This window comes from Pleurodeles waltl, chromosome 1_1 (genome assembly GCF_031143425.1).
Source record: "Pleurodeles waltl isolate 20211129_DDA chromosome 1_1, aPleWal1.hap1.20221129, whole genome shotgun sequence".
Lineage (NCBI taxonomy): Eukaryota > Metazoa > Chordata > Amphibia > Caudata > Salamandridae > Pleurodeles > Pleurodeles waltl.
The window spans coordinates 133,781,848-133,800,170 of NC_090436.1; the positions used below are offsets into that span (position 1 = coordinate 133,781,848).

Consider the following 18,323-nt stretch of genomic DNA (forward strand, 5'->3'; position numbering starts at 1 on the left):
ATGGCGGGAGGATGTTTGGAAGACATTTTGAAGGCAGCAGACTGGTCTATTGCTGATATATTTAGGAGGTTCTATTTCAGAGCTGTACAACGTGTTTCAAGCTGTGCTTTGAAAAACTTTGAACCTGCATAATGCTAACCTCCTGTCTTGCCATAAAATGTTGATTCTTAAAGGCTAACTGAATAAAGAATCTCAATTTTATTAAAGACAAGGAGTCTGGCATCATCCCACCCACCTCTCCCCTGAGAGAAGGAGGATACATGGATATGGAAATAGAAAAATGCTTTACAGAAGAAATTAAAAAATATATATTTGTCTAGGATAAGAGGTAGTTTTACCACAGTAAGTTAATGATTCAATTAAGAAAAAGAGGGATGATTTTGATTTATTTTACAGATAGCTAAAGGTAGATAAGAAATATGGTAAAGAAAAACAAAGATTACAGAGAACAGTCAAGGAAATTTAGGATTTTATGTTACATTGTGATGTGTTTTATGTTCTGTTTAGGAAGCTTTAATAGTGTTGCTGCTCAGAAGGAGTGAATGCAAGTTTATGCATAATGCTGCCCTCCCTGTCTTTAATAAAATCACAATTCTTAATTTAGTAAACCGTTATGATTCGACGTTCTTATTTGTTTGCAGTTTATAGTTTTTTTCGTTGCTGGGACAATATTCTTGTTAAACAATTTTTGGGTGTTTCATTCCAATTTTCACAGCTGATTTAGTTCTGCCACTCCAGTAATAAATCTCGAACTATTTTTAGGGTAGCAGTGGATTGGACTGAAGTCTGTTATTATCCACAAATATGTGTGTGTGAGTGTGCACAAACATTCAGGTCCTGGCTGGAATTTCCACTTCCCACCCACCACCTACTAATGGTAATACATTTCCTCACATGAAAATCATTTCTACAATTTACCTTTTGTGAATTGTAGACAAGGTTACAAATTTGTAAAACAAGAACTAAAAAAACCAACAGCTTTGAGGTTTGGCCTTATTGTGTATGCCTGTGTTTCCATTAGTTCCCTTATAAAAGGCAGAATTATTTGCTTTGTCAGTGCTTGTTTTAAGCCACTCGATTGTGCGCCCATAGCCATATGTGGGTAAGCATGTGTGTGAGCGACATGCACACAATGGGCCTGATTACGAGTGTGGTGGTCTTACAACCGCCACACACGTGGTGGCTGTCCGATCACCACATAACAACCCGGTGGCGGTCTGACCACCAGGGAACCACATGGGTAGTGCAGGGCCCCCCCTGCCTAGCACCATCGAAATGTTCACTGCCTTCTTTGCAGAGAGTGAACATTGCGAGTGGCTGGTGTACCCTGCTCCCTACAGCGTTGCCACAGGTTCCAATATGAGCCTGTGACAATGCGTAGGAAACGTAGGTTTCCGCCCGCCGGCCTAGTGGGGAACCCTTAATAACTCTGGCGGGGAAGTTGCTGCATAGGCGGGGGCCACCCTGTCAGGAGTTTGCTGGGTGGACTTTTCCACCTGTCAAACTCAAAATGACCCCCATTCTGAGTGTACTATCGTCTTCACTGTTTGCAGTTTCTTCAAAGCCTATCCTAACGTCAGGACCACCGATGCTTGGTACACCAATATTGATGCCAAAGAATTCCTTGATATTGACAACAACATTGACTTCTTTGATCACACAATTGACGCAGGCCACCGGAGCTTCCCACCCAACATCAGCACCAGTGGCTGACTCAATGTCGCTAGGTGCATGTAAAAGGTTGGAAGACCTAGGTAGAACAGAGGCCAAGGAGAAACAAATGGGAAAGAGTAAGGACAGAGAAAGTTAGCAGCAAGGCTGAACGACAATGAGAGGCAATCCATGATAGAGAGACTTTTATCCCAAGAGAAGACTTCATGTTTCCATGAAGAACCAAGGCTGTCAGACAAGCATGTTATTTTGCTGAGGTAGTTGCTTGAGGAATAAAACGAAAACTCCTGATCAAGTCAGGTGACAATAGTCTTCGTTCATTCAGTGGAGTACTCAGGCAACCAACTGCAGAAGGGCTATAGTGAAAATGTGTAGGAGGTACCACTCTCACCCCCACTAGACTGGGCTGGACACATACAACAAAACATCAAGGGAGCAACTATCGCCATCAGCAGCTGCCCTTCCATTAGGGCAGAGGAGCGTTGCCCCTCTGATGCCAGCGCCGCAAAGGAGAAAAATAAAATGGCAAAAAAATGAATTTATTACCCTTTTATTTATCCCTTCCCCCAGCCAGCCGTGTTTGGGGACGGGCCACTGCTACTGACTGGCAGCAGGGGAGTGATGCTCACTCCACCACTTTAGAGTGTGCATGTCACTTTGGCCTGCGGTCTTGCAACGGCCAGCCTGACATGCGTACTTTAAACCACTCCACCTGAGCTGTCTTAGACAGCTGGGTGGAAAGCAGGCACCGGCATCCAGTGCCTGAAGGAGCGTCGAGGCAGCCTGCTCCAGCCAATCCTGGCACTGCCCCCCTACTTCTTAAAATTATCAGCATCATGAGAGCAGCGCCTGGATTGGTGTGGAGACTCCAACTGCTGCAGAGACCACCAGTGCTGAGGGACCGAGGAGAACCAGAGGAAGAGAGCTAGCAGAGTGGCTAAGTACATTTGCTTTTTTATTTCTTTCCCATTCAACTGACAAGCACTGCTTTCAACCTCAATGCCAGAGCTCTGTCGTGGTTCATTATAAACACTGTTTCTAATGAGCCATGACTGACAGCTTAGGCGTTGGGTAGCCGCCTGTTCCACATTATCAAAGGCCATCATGTAATGAGGTGGTGGTATGGATAACGTTGATCAATATTTAAAATCATAAAACCGTGGTGTTGTGTGTCCGTGGGTGCTGGGAGCTCTCCAGTAGCCAATACAATGTCCTACGGGGCTCCAGGGTGTCAGGGAGTGGAGGTCTGCCAGTCTGTCACAAGTTTTTCAGTGAATCCTCTGAAATGAAAGCAGAAAGGCAGGGAGGCCAGGAGGCGAAGCGTGACCACAAGACTCAAAAAAGGGCAGGTGTGCGAATCTGGGAATGCTGTGGAGTGGAAAACAAGACGATACAGGGAAAGAGAGCAGAAATTGTACCACTACCACCCAGACTGAAACCTTAACAGTGGTAATTAACATGCGTATTATTGCGCATTATATGAACTCATTTGCCTCTAAGCGCTGATGACAAACAGGTGTTGTTTCTCCACCTGGTGCTTCCTTCACCTGTCCCCACTTGCACTCATTAACCCCTTCGCTGCCAGGCCTTTTCCCCCTCAGGTGCCAGGCCTTTTTTTGGCTATTTGGGGAAGTTTGCGCTTAGGCCCTCATAACTTTTTGTCCACATAAGCTACCCACGCCAAATTTGCGTCCCTTTTTTCCAACATCCTAGGGATTGTATAGGTACCCACAGTTTGTGGGTGCTCCTGGAGGAGAATAAGAAATTAGCCAAAATACAGCAAAAATGTTGTGTTTTAAAAAAAAAAATGGGAAAGAAGGGCTGCAGAAGAATGCTTGTGTTTTATTCCCTGAAAATGGCATCAACAAAGGGTTTGTGGTGCCACAATCCCCATCTTCCCAGCTTTCAGGAACAAGCAGACTTGAATCAGAAAAATTACATTTTTCAACAACATTTTGGCATTTTACTGGGACATACCCGCATTTTTACTATTTTTTGTGCTTTCAGCCTCCTTCCAGTTAGTGACAGATATGGCTGTGAAACCAATGCTGGATCCCGGACAGCAACAAAAGTAGATAAAATCCTGAATTCAGCAAGGGGTCATTTGTGTAGATCCTATAATGTTTTCCTACAAAAAATATCAGCTGAAAAAAAAAATATTGAAATTGAGGTTAAAAAAAGCAAGTTTTTTCCATGTTTTACTTTGCAACTTTTTCCTTCGATGTCAGTTTTCAAGAGTAATATACCGTTACATCTGCTGGACCCTTCTGGTTGCAGCGATATATTGGGCGTGTAGGTTCATCGAGAACCCTAGGTACCCAGAGTTGCACCTTCCAATTGGTTTTCATTGTATACCGGGTATACAGCAATTCATTTGCTGAAATATAAAGAGTGAAAAATAGGTATCAAGGAAACCTTTGTATTTCCAAAATGGGCACAAGATAAGGTGTTAAGAAGCAGTGGTTATTTGTAGATCTCTGAATTCTGGGTGCCCATACTAGCATGTGAATTACAAGGCATTTCTCAAATAGACGTCTTTTTTACACGTCTTACATTTGGAGGGGAAAAAATGTAGAGCAAGACAAGGGGCAATAACACTTGTTCTGCTATTTTGTGTTCACCCAAGTCTCACTTGCAATGGTAGGCCTAATGCCAGCAACAGGAAATGCAACATGGACACATCACATTTTACATTGAAATCTCATGTGTTTTTTGGAAAGTGCCTAGCTGTGGATTTTGGCCTCTAGCTCAGCCGGCAACTATGTACACCTACTAAACCTGTGTATTTATTAAAACTAGACACCTAGGGGAATCCAAGATGGGGTGACTTGTGGGGCACTCACCAGGTTCTGTTACCCAAAATCCTTTGCAAACCTCAAAATTTGGTTAAAAAAAACCACTTTTTTCTCACATTTCAGTGATAGAAAGTTCTGGAATCTGAGAGGAGCCACAAAGTGCCCGCAAAAGAAAATGCCCCAAAACACTATGTGGACACATCAAAATGATCAAATACAAAACTATCTGTTTTTGCGGGGGCACCTGCGTTTTTGGTCCTGGGCTCAGCAGCCATGTAGGGAAACCTACCAAACCCAAACATTTCTGAAAACTAGACACCAGAGGGAGTCCAGGGAAGTGTGACTTGCGTGGATCCCCAAGTGTTTTCTTACCCAAAATCCTCAGCAAACCTCAAATTTAGCTAAAGAAAAAATCATTTTTTCCCCACATTTCTGTGTTGGATCACGGCACCGGCGCAAATTTCCTACCAATCAACATTCCCCTCATTCTCCTTGTAAAAATGATACCTCACTCGTGTAGATGGGCCAAGTGCCTGTGACAGGGAAGAGCTAAAAACATGTCAAAAAAGAGGGGGAACAAAAAGCAGGTCCAAAAGGGCAATTTGGAAAAAAAAATGTTTAGGCTGACAAGGTGGCAGAATTTTTATTGGTGTAGATGCAACAATGCTGGGTGGTAGGAAATTTGTGGATTCCTGCAGATTCCGGAAGGTTCTATCACAAAAATGTGGGAAAATGTGGGAAAATTTGTGATTTCCAGCAAAGTTGGAGGTTTGCAGGGCATTGTGGGTAAGAAAATGGTGCGGGTGCATGTGAAGCACACCACCCTGGACTCACCCAGATGTTTAGTTTTCAGATGTGTCTAGATTTTTCTACATGGCAGCGTCACAAACTCCAAAAGGTGCAGCCCTCACCATTCCAAGTGGGACGATTTTGAGAGTTAGACAAGCTCTCATGGCCTAAATGTGAAATCAAAACCCCAAATAATCAAATGTCCTCTTGCTTGCCATGGGATAAGATGTTTTAGTGTGTGGGGGGAGAGCTGAAAGACTGTTACACCCTTCAGTTGGGGTGAGGGCTTAACCATGCCCATACTGGTTGGTAGCCACCACCCCACTATTTGTCTTTTTCTTTTTTTTTTTTTTAAATACACTGGCATGTAGTAGGCTTTCTACCTTCCCGGGGAGTGGATCGGGGGTAATTGCCCCATCTGCCCACCAGTGGACAGAATAACTTTGTCCTTTTTGAAAAAAAATATTCCCTGGTGTCTGATGGGCATACTGCCTCCATGGGGGCCAGATGAGCCTTACAAAAATAGGCCGATCTGCCCCCACGGGAGGTGGGGGCAGAAATAGCCCAAAATAAATTTGCCCCCCAGGGGAGCAACCCATGCCTAAGGGGTCGCTCCCCTTGTGTGAAATTGGCACAGAAAAAAAAATCCCTGGTGTCTAGTGGTTTCTGCCCCCCTTGGGCTGGGGTGTAAGGGGAAGCAATTCCCTCGGGGGAGTGCTAGTGGTTCCCCCGGGGGCCCATTGCTGGATGAGGTGGTTACGTTCCTGGCGCCTGAGCACCACGGCAGCAGACCTAACCACCTCATCCACAGCACCCAAGGGGTTAAACGTTTAGATAGTGTTGTCAAGTACCCTCATTTCCACAAACGACTTTCTGTTAACACAGTCAAAGTCAAGGCAAGGGCTGGGAGAATTTTTTCCTGTCACATTTATCAACTGTGCATTCCTCTTTTTCCTCTCTTTTGGCACCAATATTTCTGTTTTCAATCATAATGATGAAGACAAGTGAGTATAACACACATCCTGTTTCACCCATTGTACACTTGGCCCTGGTGTGAAAGGTTGTGCTTGGGTAATTGTAAACAGTCAGTCAATTAGAAATGAAGGCTGTGGTGGGGGTGCAGAGATTTAGTATGAAAAGTTGGGAATGCCCAGGCTGGTAAGACGTGTACAAGGATACAAGGACAGCCATGAAACAAAGTTGAAAAATGAACTGGTACCACCTGGCATGTTCCCTGTGCCCCGTGCCTGCCTACTGCGCTCTGGTTTTGGACTCCCGGTTCCAGTCGCTTTTGGGCTCTTGTGCCACCCTGCCAGAGTGTTGTAGCCTGGCTCGGTCCATCCCTCAGCCGGCTGAGTCCACCTCCAGGCAACATGGCCCTCCCCGGCATGGATCTTTATCCCTGATAATACGTGATAAAAGTGTTTCACTGCTGGAAGTGGCTTGGGAGCCTGCCCAGTATCACACATGCATTCAAGAGCACAAATTTCCTTCCACCCAGCGTCCCTCCAAGTCTCCCGATAAAAATGGTACATCACTTGTGATGGTAGGCCTAGTGCCTGCAACAGGAAATGCCCCTAAACAGAACGGGGACACATCACATTTTCTCAAAGAAAACAACCCTGCTTTTTGCAAAGTGCCTAGCTGTGGATTTTGGCCTCTAGCTCAGCCGGCACCTAGGAAACCTACCAAACCTGTGCATTTCTTAAAACTAGACACCTCGGTGAATCCAAGATGGGGTGAGTTGTGGGGCTTCCACCAGGTTCTGTTACCCAGAATCCTTTGCAAAACTCAAAATTTGGCAAATGAGAGACATTTACGCCTGTACACCTCCAGCAGAGGCTTTATTGGTTTGTTACCCACTCAAGGCAAACTCAAAGGTGGCTCCTACCATGGCATTAAAACGCACACAGCTCCTAGAAATACAGGGTTCCCAAGTTCCCTTATCATCAAAAGTTACCCCTAAATAGGGTAGTTCCCGTAAATAGCTTCTTAATTAGTCGTTAATCTTCAGCACACCCACCCTACTTAGAGGTCTGCCACAAACCATAAAATGTGATTTACTACTATTTATCTCTAAGTCTAGATCAGACAGAAAATTTCCATACGCTTTAACCACCTTGCAGAGACCATTCATGGTAGGGGCCATAAGAAATCGCATCATCTGCATAGATAAAGACTGGAACACTCTTTCCATTTATTGTGGGAACATCCTTACATTTTCCCACTAAAAAAAATCATACAGCCCATTGTGTATAAGAGTAAAAGAGTGGGTGCCAAAACACACCCCTGTCTAACACCCCTGCTGAGCCCAAAAGATTCTGTGCATTCTCCCTTCGACCCACACCTCAAGTTGCATTTGTTACTAAGTGGAGATAGTGGAGCAAATCCACAATTTGGGGCTCCAAACCCATCCAAGTTAGCGTTTGCCATAAAGTACTTCGAGTCACTTTGTCAAAAGCACAGCTGAGATCCATAAAAGCAAGATACAGGGTACCCTTCTTTACCTGCGTATATATTTACCAATCAGCATGAGCAAATTTAAACATTGCTCTTGAGTTCCAAGCCCTTCTCTAAAACCATACTGCACCCTGCTCAGTACCTCATTTTCACTCATCCAATCCGCAATATGCTTTAACACAGTTCACCCCAGAATTTTCGCTGAGGAATAAAGAAGTGAGATTGGGCGGTAGGATTTTGGGTCACTATGATTTCCCTTTTTTATAGACAGGGACAATACACACCGATTTCCAGGACGTAGGGATCCCTGCACTGACCGCTGCATTTAAAACATTAAGCAATATAGGTGCCCACAGCTGAGGGCAACTTTTATATAAACCCATGGGAATTGCATCAGGGCTCGGTAGCCTCCATCACCTCGTTGAGTGTATACCTGATAGTCAGATTTGGCATGTGTACATGCATCTCATCAATTTCCTCCACTTCTGTGCCCCCCAAGAAGGTCCTAAGAAAATGGGTCACCCAGCCCTCAGGGGAGATATTACAGCCCAACCCTTCTAACATTTTTGTCTCAAAGGTGTCCCTATTTACAATCTTCCAGAACAGGCCTGGGTCCTTGGTGCACAACGCGCGTTCCAAGTCCTCCCAGGCCTGCTCCTTAAGCTGCTGTTTCCTTCCCTTCAAAACAGATTTATAATAAGTTTGCACTCTACTTACATGAGCCTTCTCTCTCAGCTGTGCCTTTAGTGCCTTCTTCAGGGATTTCCTTGCCTCATAGCAGGGCTTACTAAACCACCCCCAGTGATGCATACCAATGGGCTTTACAGCAGTGGTCATATAGTCTTTGATAGCTCCATTAACACTGAGCATCCATAACATCCACCGGTAACAGGGATTCGGCCAGGAGGGTCCCTATTATCAACTTAAAATATTTGCCCCACAACCCTCTCCACCACTTGCGGGATGTTCGCCTGTCTCCATCCAACCCTCCTTTCCTGATCTTTTATTCTCAAAGAAGCCAGCCCTCCAACAACCGATTTACATATAGTAAGTGGGAAGTTAAAAAGGATCGTAAGAGGGTTATGGTCACTAAGTTGCTGCTCTACCACCTCACCATACAGGACCAGGTTTTTCAAAGCTGGGGACACAAAGGTATAATCGATTATCGAGCCAGCCCCTCTTCCAACAAAAGTTGGGACCTGAAATTCACTTACCCCTTCCAGATCACATATATTCAACAGACCTGAGCTCTGTAGTCCCTTAATGAGGGACCTTCCCCTGCATCCTCTATTCCCTCAGATACATATGCCCTATGGTCCTGCTTGAAGGGGTTCACCACAGTACAGTACCCCCCTATCTTCGCATTAAAGTCCCCTGATACAACAGCACAGAATTCCATGCCACACACCTCCAATCTACACTTAAATATCTGAAATACTGAAGAGAGGGCCCCAATTTGGCATCCAGAATCCCATACAGCTTTGTAAAAATTTACCAGAAGGACATTAAACTGATTTGGGAAGACTACCCATGTAATTCCAAGAAATTACACGAGACTGAAAAGTCTTCCCAACCTGACCTCCCAAGCCCATAGACACATTTGAGGACCTCAGCGGAACCACCCCTACCGGAAGCCCCCATACATGGCGTCAATCTATCTCCTCCAGATCAGAATGTATAGTGACTCTGTTTTCAAGTCTATATAGCTGCGACTCCACTTGCATATATGCGGGATTCCTGGCTCAAAACCCACCCATGGGCCAAGTATGCTTATAGAAAAAACTCAGGGGGACCATACCAATCTTTTCCTTCACCTGGGACACCAAACGTAGTGTCGAGAGAAACCTTAGGGCCAAACCTGGATAACTACAGTTCACAATAATACAATCCCCTTTTCCTTCCTTTGCCCGAGGCCCAACCCACCCAATCCTTCTGACAAACAAGATGCCCTTAAAATCTTACACAAAAAATCACAATTTGTTTTTCCCAGCCAATTCATGTCTTGTTTTTCAGTTGATCCATGGATTCACTTGCTCCTGGCACTAGAGGTGGCACATTTGTAAGCACCACCACATAGGGGGCACAGTCCAGAGGGAGCTACAAGCGGACAAGAGAAAGGCCCTTATTAGAGTGCATATTTTGTCCCATTCTCTGTTCTTGAGACATCACTGCCTTCTCCCTGAAGCCACTCCCGAGTTTTCCCCCCAAGTCCAGACCTGCCAATATCCCTTACAACTGCAGGCGGATTAGCAAGAGCTAACTTAGTGCTTCTGTCCGGAACCCCTGAGTTAAAGCGGTATAGGGGCTTCTGAGCATCTCTTTCCAGGACTATGGAATTTTTCCCCAGTACGGACACCCCCCCATCTATTGGGCTTTGGCACACAGGATCTTGGGGGCCATAATTTGCTGGAACTGTAGCGGACCACCCCCTACCACTCAACAGGGAAACTGCCACTTCCAGGGCCTGCAATATTTCCATTAACAGGACCAGGCTTGCCTCAATCATCTCCTTAAATTTTGCCAAAAGATTATGAGCACCAGGTGCTGGGCACCTGCTGGCATCAGTGCCTTCCCAGGTACCAGAGCAGCTCGGGTTTTCAGACAAGGTCAATTAGATTGTTTTTCCCTGGCTTCATCAGAGGTTTTGTCCTTTTAAGGGGGGGGGGCTAATACAGCTGGGAGGGGAAACTGGCAGGACCCTCTTACTCTTTCTTGATAAATCCTCTAAACCCTTCACCCCTGCTGCCAGCAGGGGGGATTTGGACAGATCCCCGTGTCCTGCCAGTGGTTGCCCATCTTCATTACAAAGAGGCTCCAGGATCTCAACATTTGGTGGTACTCGCTGCCAGTCACTCATTTCCATTGAGAGATGTCGCTCTGCCAATTCTATTTCCTTTGCAACAACCCCAACCGCTCGGGCAAGAAAGGAGTCTAGCGTTGTTTGTTGGGCCCTTCCCCCCTGCGCATTGGTCTCCATTCTGCTGGGTCCTCTTCCTGCCCATCCTAGCAGATGCCCAAGATGCCTCTCAGATGTGACTCAGATGTATCTCATCCACTAATTACATTTAGGGGGGAGCACCCACCTCCTCAGCATAAGATTAGAGTGGATATAGTAACTTTGGCTGTCACCCTGCTTTGCAAGGCTTCAGAGGGGTAGCCCAGCCCAGCCTCTACAGACCACTGACGGGGAAGGACGGATGGGCCTGCCCTTGGCCCAGGCTTTGCCTGGGTGGGACCCATGCGCGTCCTCGCTGCGGGGCTCTCTCTGTCTCACGGTGTTGGTGCTCCGCCCTCTCCCGAGGGCCTGGTAGGAGTCCCCTCCTCTCATGCCCGCAAAAGCGTGTCCTGCGCTGCAGGGCTCACTCAGTGCTTTTGTAGCACTGCCTCACGGTGTCGGTGCTCTGCCCTCTCCTGAGGGCCTGCTGGGACTTCGAGTCCCCTCCTCTCACGGCTGCAAAAGTGTATCCCACGCTGCGGGGCTCACTCAGTGCTTTTGTAGCACTGCCTCACGGTGTCGGTGCTCCACCCTCTCCAGAGGGCCTGCTGGGACTTCGAGTCCCCTCCTCTCACAGCTGCAAAAAAATATGTATGTGTTCATATCACATTTGCCGTTTTGCACATTATATTGCATTTTTCCCTGCTGGCAGTTATTCACAATATTTAGATGAAGTGATGCAGGAATGGTTGAAATGTGTAGAAATTAGATTACAATTAAATGCATTTCTAATGCGTTTCTAATACTTTTGCAGCCTTCACTGAGAGAAACACAAATGTGAAATAAACAATTTTTAGGATGCCGGTGCACGTTTACATCGCTTACTGGTGTGCCTCCTACAATAGAGTCATGTTTTATCAAGCTGAAAAACTGGAGTGTTAGGTTCAGAAGAGTCGCATTAGGCGAACTGCGGATTTAAACCTTGAGGGCCTGATTCACAGAAAAAGTTGCAAATCTGCATAGGCTTGTTTTAGCCCTCATGTGGAGCAAATGTCTGATTTTTGTGAAATATAATTCAAATACAAAGAAAAATAAAATCAAAAATACTTAAATATTCACAAATACTACTACAAATAAAATCCTATAAGTATAAATTAAAATACATAAAACTTGAAAACAAAGAGATCAATATTTACAGTTCTGATTTCAATACAATAAACAAACAAAAAATTAAAATAAAACACAATCACTATAATAACTATTCAAGCAAAAACTATACAAAAATACATCAAAGAAAATAAATTATACTAAAACTGCAACTGAAGCAACAACAATAATAATAAATAATATTGGATTTTGATTTACTATTCCCACTCCGACATAAGCATCAGAAGATAAGGTGTTAGACTTTGCAGTCATCATATGTACCAGTGCCCTGAGCACTACTAGAGAAAGCGTTGGACATTCAAGGAGTAAAATTTACTATTCCTGCTTCAAACTGAGCAACAGAAAAGAAACTGATCAGACTTAGTATTCCTACTCCAAACTGAGCAACGGTAAAAAAATAGTATTGGACTTTTTAACTGTTACGGTGCCTAGGGCGAGATGGCCTCGTACTCGCACACAGTTCCCGTGTGCCGGGGACGAGACCAGCTCGTCCTGCACCAGGCCCACGAGGGGGGGGGCGTTAGGACCCCTTTCCCCACCCCCCAGTGACGTCTGATGACGCTAGGGTACAAATCGCACACTGACCTCATCAGAGATCGCCTCCAATCACGCTGGAAGCACCGGAAGAGAAATGCAAAAGCATTTCTCTTCTGACCGGGAGGTGGGGCGGGAGAGGCCTTTCCTTTCATGTCTCTCTCAGCATATCTGCTGCCCGATCGCAAAGTGATCGGGCAGCAGAAATGCCCACTAGACACCAAGGTTTAAAAAAAATATATATTTCAATAAGGGGAGTGGCCCCTTGGGCAAGGGTCGCTCTGTAATTAGGCCACTCTGCCCCCGGTAGGGGGGGGGGCAGAAACCACTAGGCACCAGGGATTTTAATTTTTTTACAGATGAGCAACCCTTTAGGCAAGGGTTGCTCCCCGAGGGGACAATTTTATTTTAGGCCATTTCTGCTCCCCTTGGGGGCAGATCGGCCTATCTTTCCTAGGCCAATCTTCCCCCAAGGGGAGCAGAAACCACTAGACACCAGGGATTTTTTTTTTGTCAATTTCACGCAAGGGGAGCGACTCCTTAGCCAAGGGTCGATCCCCTGGGTGGGCACATTTGTTTTATGCCATTTCTGCCCCCCTTGGGGGCAGATTGGCCTATTGTAATTAGGACGATCTGCCCCCAGAGGGGGCAGAAACCGGCACCAGGGATACATTTTTTAACATTTTTTTTTTAAGACGTGGGGAGCGGCCCCTTAGGCCAGGGTCCCTCCCCTGGTGGGAAAAATCTTTTTAGGCCATTAGGCCAGCAGATCAGCCTATTTTTATTAGGCAGAAACCACTAGGCACCAGGGATTTTTTTGCGCCAATTTCACGCAAGGGGAGCGACCCCTTAGGCAAGGGTCGCTCCCCTGGGGGGGGCAAATTTATTTTAGGCCATTTCTGCTCCCCATTGGGGCAGATCAGCCTATTTCTATTAGGCGAATCCACTTAGGCACCAGGGATTGGTATGTGTGTTTTCGTTTGGGGGGCAGCCCCTTGGGCAAGGGTCACTCCCCATGGGGGCACATTACTGTTGGCCATATATGCCCCCCTTGGGGGCAGATCGACCTATTTTTGGAAGGCCCATCTGCCAAAATAAACAATAATGTTTTACTCTTAATTTCTCAAAACCTACAGAATGGATTTACACCAGATCACAAAAAGCACAATTTGTGGACCATGATCTAGCTTCCTGACGAATTTGGTGTAATTCTGTTCAGCAGTTTTTGTTGTAGCCCATTTTTTTTCTCAGCCCCCGCTTGATGAATCACCCCGAAACTTGCCAGGCACAAACTAGTCAAAAAGTAGCAGATTTTTTGAAAGTTTTGTGGAGATTCGTCAAACGGTGGCAAAGTTATTAGCAACAAACAAAATGCTTTTCCTACGGAAAATCAGATCTAATTTTAAGTACCTAGTGATGGACTCCATTAAGTAATGAAGTAAAATAAATAAAAGCAGAGGTCCTCTGATTTCTCTGCTTTTACCCAAAATGACCACAACACCCATTGGTAACTATTTCCCTGTATTTTGTTCACTTGTCACTAATAATCCACACTTTAAAGGAGTTTAACGTTTTAAGGACTAGGTGTGCCTACAGAAAATACTTTAGTCTTTTGGCAGGTGGGAGGCATCTCACTTATGTTGGTCCATTTGCATCTTGATATTTATCAACTTTGCTTGTGTTTTAGGGAGTTAGATTATGCTATGTTACGACGCCTGGAGAAGAGGATTTTAGTGGGCCTCCCCTGTAAAGAAGCGCGGCAGGCTATGATCTGGCACTGGCTGCCCCCTGTGAGTAACAGTGGAGTGGAACTGAGAACTGATCTGGAGTACAGTTTGCTGGGACAGGTATGTATGTTTGTATGCATATATGCAGAGCGCTAACCTAACCAAGGCAACATCGTTCTGTACACTGCAAGTGACCAAGAGTATGCTTTAAGATCATTTACAGGCTGGAGAGGAGGTGGGGCTACTGTAATAAGTAAGTGGTAAGAGACGTTCTAAGTGGCCGAGATGTAATGTTTATGCATTTATAGAGTGCAACCTTAGCTAGGGGCAGATGAGTGCCAAGGAAAACCTACTTTGTAGTTCTTTAAATCCTTCTTTATTGCACAAGTTTTAGACTTCATCCGATTCCCCAAAATATTAGCTTGTTTACCAAATTCCCTAAAATTCTGCCATATTTGAGGAATAACTCGCTAAAGTGCTTGTTCTACCCCTACGTGTGAGAGGTTGCAGATGTGTAGGTTTAGGGAAGTAAAAAATGTTGTAAAGCAGCTAAGAACTCACGATTTCATGATATGACAGCTTATGACTGGGACATATAATTACTCATGTACACCCTGACGTACTCTCCCTTGTTTTGCTCCTCATTGTTTTTGACAATCATAATTCATTATAAAACAATATGTGATGTCATCATTTAAAGTAACAACAGTTTGTGACCATGTTCATAACATAAGCTTCTACTGTATTCATGGTGATAAGATACTGATTTGTTTTCAAAAAGTTTTCTGTTTTGCAGGAGATTATAGAATGAATACACAAAGCAATACATAAAGAAAAGGATAATGCAATGTGTACCCCTGAGAAAATCCCTGCTATTTGTTTCTTTAAATAAAATTGGTTTCTTGGCTAAGATCATTTACTCATCAAAGTAAAGTGTCTAATCTCAATATCAATGATTTGTCAATGTATAATCGGAATTTTTAAAGTCAGTGACTGGTTAGATGTGTATTCAGCTCCTTCATGTTCCAAAGTATGATGAGACATTTTATATTGATTTGCTAATAATTGTAGATTCAAGTTTCTGATATAATTTTGCTATTCTTTCTGTCACTTCATGGGTTCAATGTGCTTAGATTAGTAGACGTTATTAGAGAAAATGTAAATTAAAGTAAATAAGTAAGGTAAGAATACATTAAATATGAATAAAAGTTAACAAATAAGGAGGCAGCCAAATAAAGATATAAGCAAATCAAAACGTACTACACGGATGTCACACCTATATGAGTAACACTGAGGATAGCTCGATTTTTCTTTTTTTAAACAAAAAATCCTACAAGTTTATTCCATAGTCGCCCAGAATGGGCACCTTTGCCATTCCATAGGAGTCTATGAAGAAACCTCTTCACCCCCCCGTACAGACCCAGAGTCTCCTAATGACTATTCTTATGTTTTGGACAATTCATTTGTCCCTCTCTCAATGACCTTTTCAACTTCATCACAGCCTGTAAGTTTGGATTTCCTGTTGATCATAAATGTAACCCATCAGGAAATTCCACATTTAATGCAGTACTGCACAAGAAAATTTGTCAGTAAGATCTGGAATCGTTCCAGACAACCTGAAGCAAGACACTGTTAGCCATTTATTGAAATAATCAAACCGTCACCCAGAGGTTACTGTCATCTAGTGCCTTCATGCACTGCTTACGGCGGTTGCCAAGAGTTTTGAAATCATAGCGGCTATACATTTATGTACTTACCGTACAGCTCCTCTTTGGACGATTTCCAGCCCCTGGTTTCTGGTCTTACAAGCACAGAGTCAACACTAATTGGCTTCCTGGATTATCTTTTGCTGGCTGCCAACACTAATTCCACCAGTGTCCTAATTTTATTGGGCCAGTTGGCAGCCTTTGACGTAATACATCATAATCGGGTGCTATTAGGACTGCCTGAATGTGAGATAAAAGAAACCACCCTAGACTGGTTGAAGTTTTTCTTAAACAAATACATCCAAATAGTGTTGTTAAACAACTTTGTTCCTCCCTTTGTTTGACATCTACATCAGCCCCTTTCTTCAAACCATCAAGACGTCTTGATGGTTAGTCAACTCCTATGCTGATGGGTAGACACAGTGGCGTGTGTAATGTGTTGCTGCTGGAGATGGCCAGGCTAGCGACTTCCTTGAATGTATGGTTCGAGTCCCCAAGGTCAAGGATGATGTTATAATAGAAACGTCTATGCTGATAATATGATTCTTATTTTTAACTGGGCCTGATTGTTCAGTAAGAACGTTGCATGAATGACTGAACAACATCAAATACCGAATGCATGCTAATTGTCTAAAAATAAATATTGGCAAAACCTGAGATCCTATCAGCTGGCAAAGATCAGTCCTCAAGGCTTGCTGTTCCCGGCCTTCCGCTTTAGAAGCTTGTCCTATGTCGCAACTTCATGTAAAAGGTCTTGGTTTCTATTGTGACTTTAAACTGAGCATGAACAAACATATTTCTTCAGTAGTATCTTCCTGGTCTTTATTTCTTTGCTAGCTTAAAGTAGACAAACGATAAACACAGCTATAATTGGTGCTAGCATTGACTCTTGTAATACCTTATATAGCAGCTTTTACAAACATCAGTTGCTCAGACTACAAACTGTGCGAGACCAAACTTCATGTGATGTTGGCCAAACCTGCAAAACCCATCCTATCTAAAATTCACCGGCTTCCAATGCAAAAAACGAGTCTTTTTGCATCCCTGTATTTGGTACACAAATGTTTATTTGACTTCCCCCAATTTTCTGAAAATCAGATTACACCACTACAGACGTACATTACCTTAAGTCTTACCAATCGAACCTACTTCAGGTCGGATTGGTTGCATTCTTAAAAAAAAACCTTCTCCAGAGTCAAATCTTTTACAGTTTTGTCCTCCAAGAACTGGAATGGTTTACCTAGATCTTAGATCGATCTCCTCACATTTCTTTTTTAGAAAGAAGCTTAAAATGTATCTCTTCTCCACTTAATTTCTTACACACACCACAATTTTTCAGGCCGAAGTGCCAAGAGACATTCTGGCGAAAGTAATGCTCAACAAGTGATACTTGACTTGTATGAGCTAGTTAGAGCCTTTTCAGCTCATATAGCAGAATTACAAAGGCAGTTTCCATACATATCGAATGAGTCACAAAATAGCTTATTATTTTTTATCTCCTTTGAGTGTGTCAGGGAAGCTTTGTCAGCATCCCGAATGTAGCACAGTCAGGACCACCAAGTGTGAACTGACACTCTCTCTAATGTTTTCCAATTATTCTGGATTGTTTTGATGCCCAGTGAGATCATGTGAAAAAGTATGATACATTTGTCTTTCATCTTGGGTAGGTTATTTATAGCATAGATTCCAAAGTGGACCAAGACTGGGTCTTGCACAATGTCTTTATGAGCTCGGATACCCAAAACCATAATGGTTGGATCCGTTTATACAAAAATCACTTGAATGTCGTGCATTTGGTCCAGAATTTTGCCCTCGCCTTTTTATTACTGTACCTGTGCATGAAGCTGAGGCGAAAAGGAGTCCTGGAATGCTGACAGGCTAAAGGGAGCGGTCATGCACATGGTCATGCTGACAATCATACATCGCTCATGTGGGTGAATGTCTACCATTTGATGTCATAATGAAGTGATAGAGAAACAATTCAGTTCAGTAGAGAACATTGGCAGCTTAATTACTTTTTTTGCTTTAGAGGGCTTGGTAGATGACATCTGTTAAAAGAAGTACAGTATAAAATATCTTCCCAGTGGCCCAGTTCAGACTAGGGGTTTATTCATCCTTAGATTCTAATATACATTAGCAGAGAAGAGCTAATATTCAGAGTTGTAAAGCGACAGAACGTTTTCCTAGTGCCAAGTTCGTGTTAAGGTTTAGGTTACAGCATCCCTTACCCAGTGGCACTGTCTATGAAACAGACAATTCACCATAAATTTCTCTGACGAGCTGTGCTGTATGCTGATACAACAGATCTCAGCATGGCATGGACCTTGCAGAGAGTTGGTTTCACCGTATGGATGACTGTGGACCAGCTTCTGATCACGACGGGCTACATGGGTCTAGTGAGCCGTAGCATCTGGGATGCAACATGTAGCCATTGTCACTCGTTCTCTTCATGACGCTTGACCAGGTCTTCTCTATCCTAGTGCTGTGGAGTCATATTGGAAGGAACCAGCTCTTCACAATCTTGCTGATTTCCAGATGG

At 44.1% G+C, this 18,323-nt stretch overlaps 1 protein-coding gene across 1 annotated transcript in view; it reads left to right on the forward strand.

Annotated features, from left to right (window-relative positions):
* Nucleotides 1-18,323, forward strand: part of KATNAL2 (katanin catalytic subunit A1 like 2) — a 266,628-nt gene that overhangs the window by 231,804 nt on the left and 16,501 nt on the right. The window contains exon 14 of the mRNA XM_069218894.1: nt 14,039-14,198. Coding sequence (XP_069074995.1) covers nt 14,039-14,198 — 160 coding nt within the window. The remainder of the gene's footprint in view (nt 1-14,038; nt 14,199-18,323) is intronic.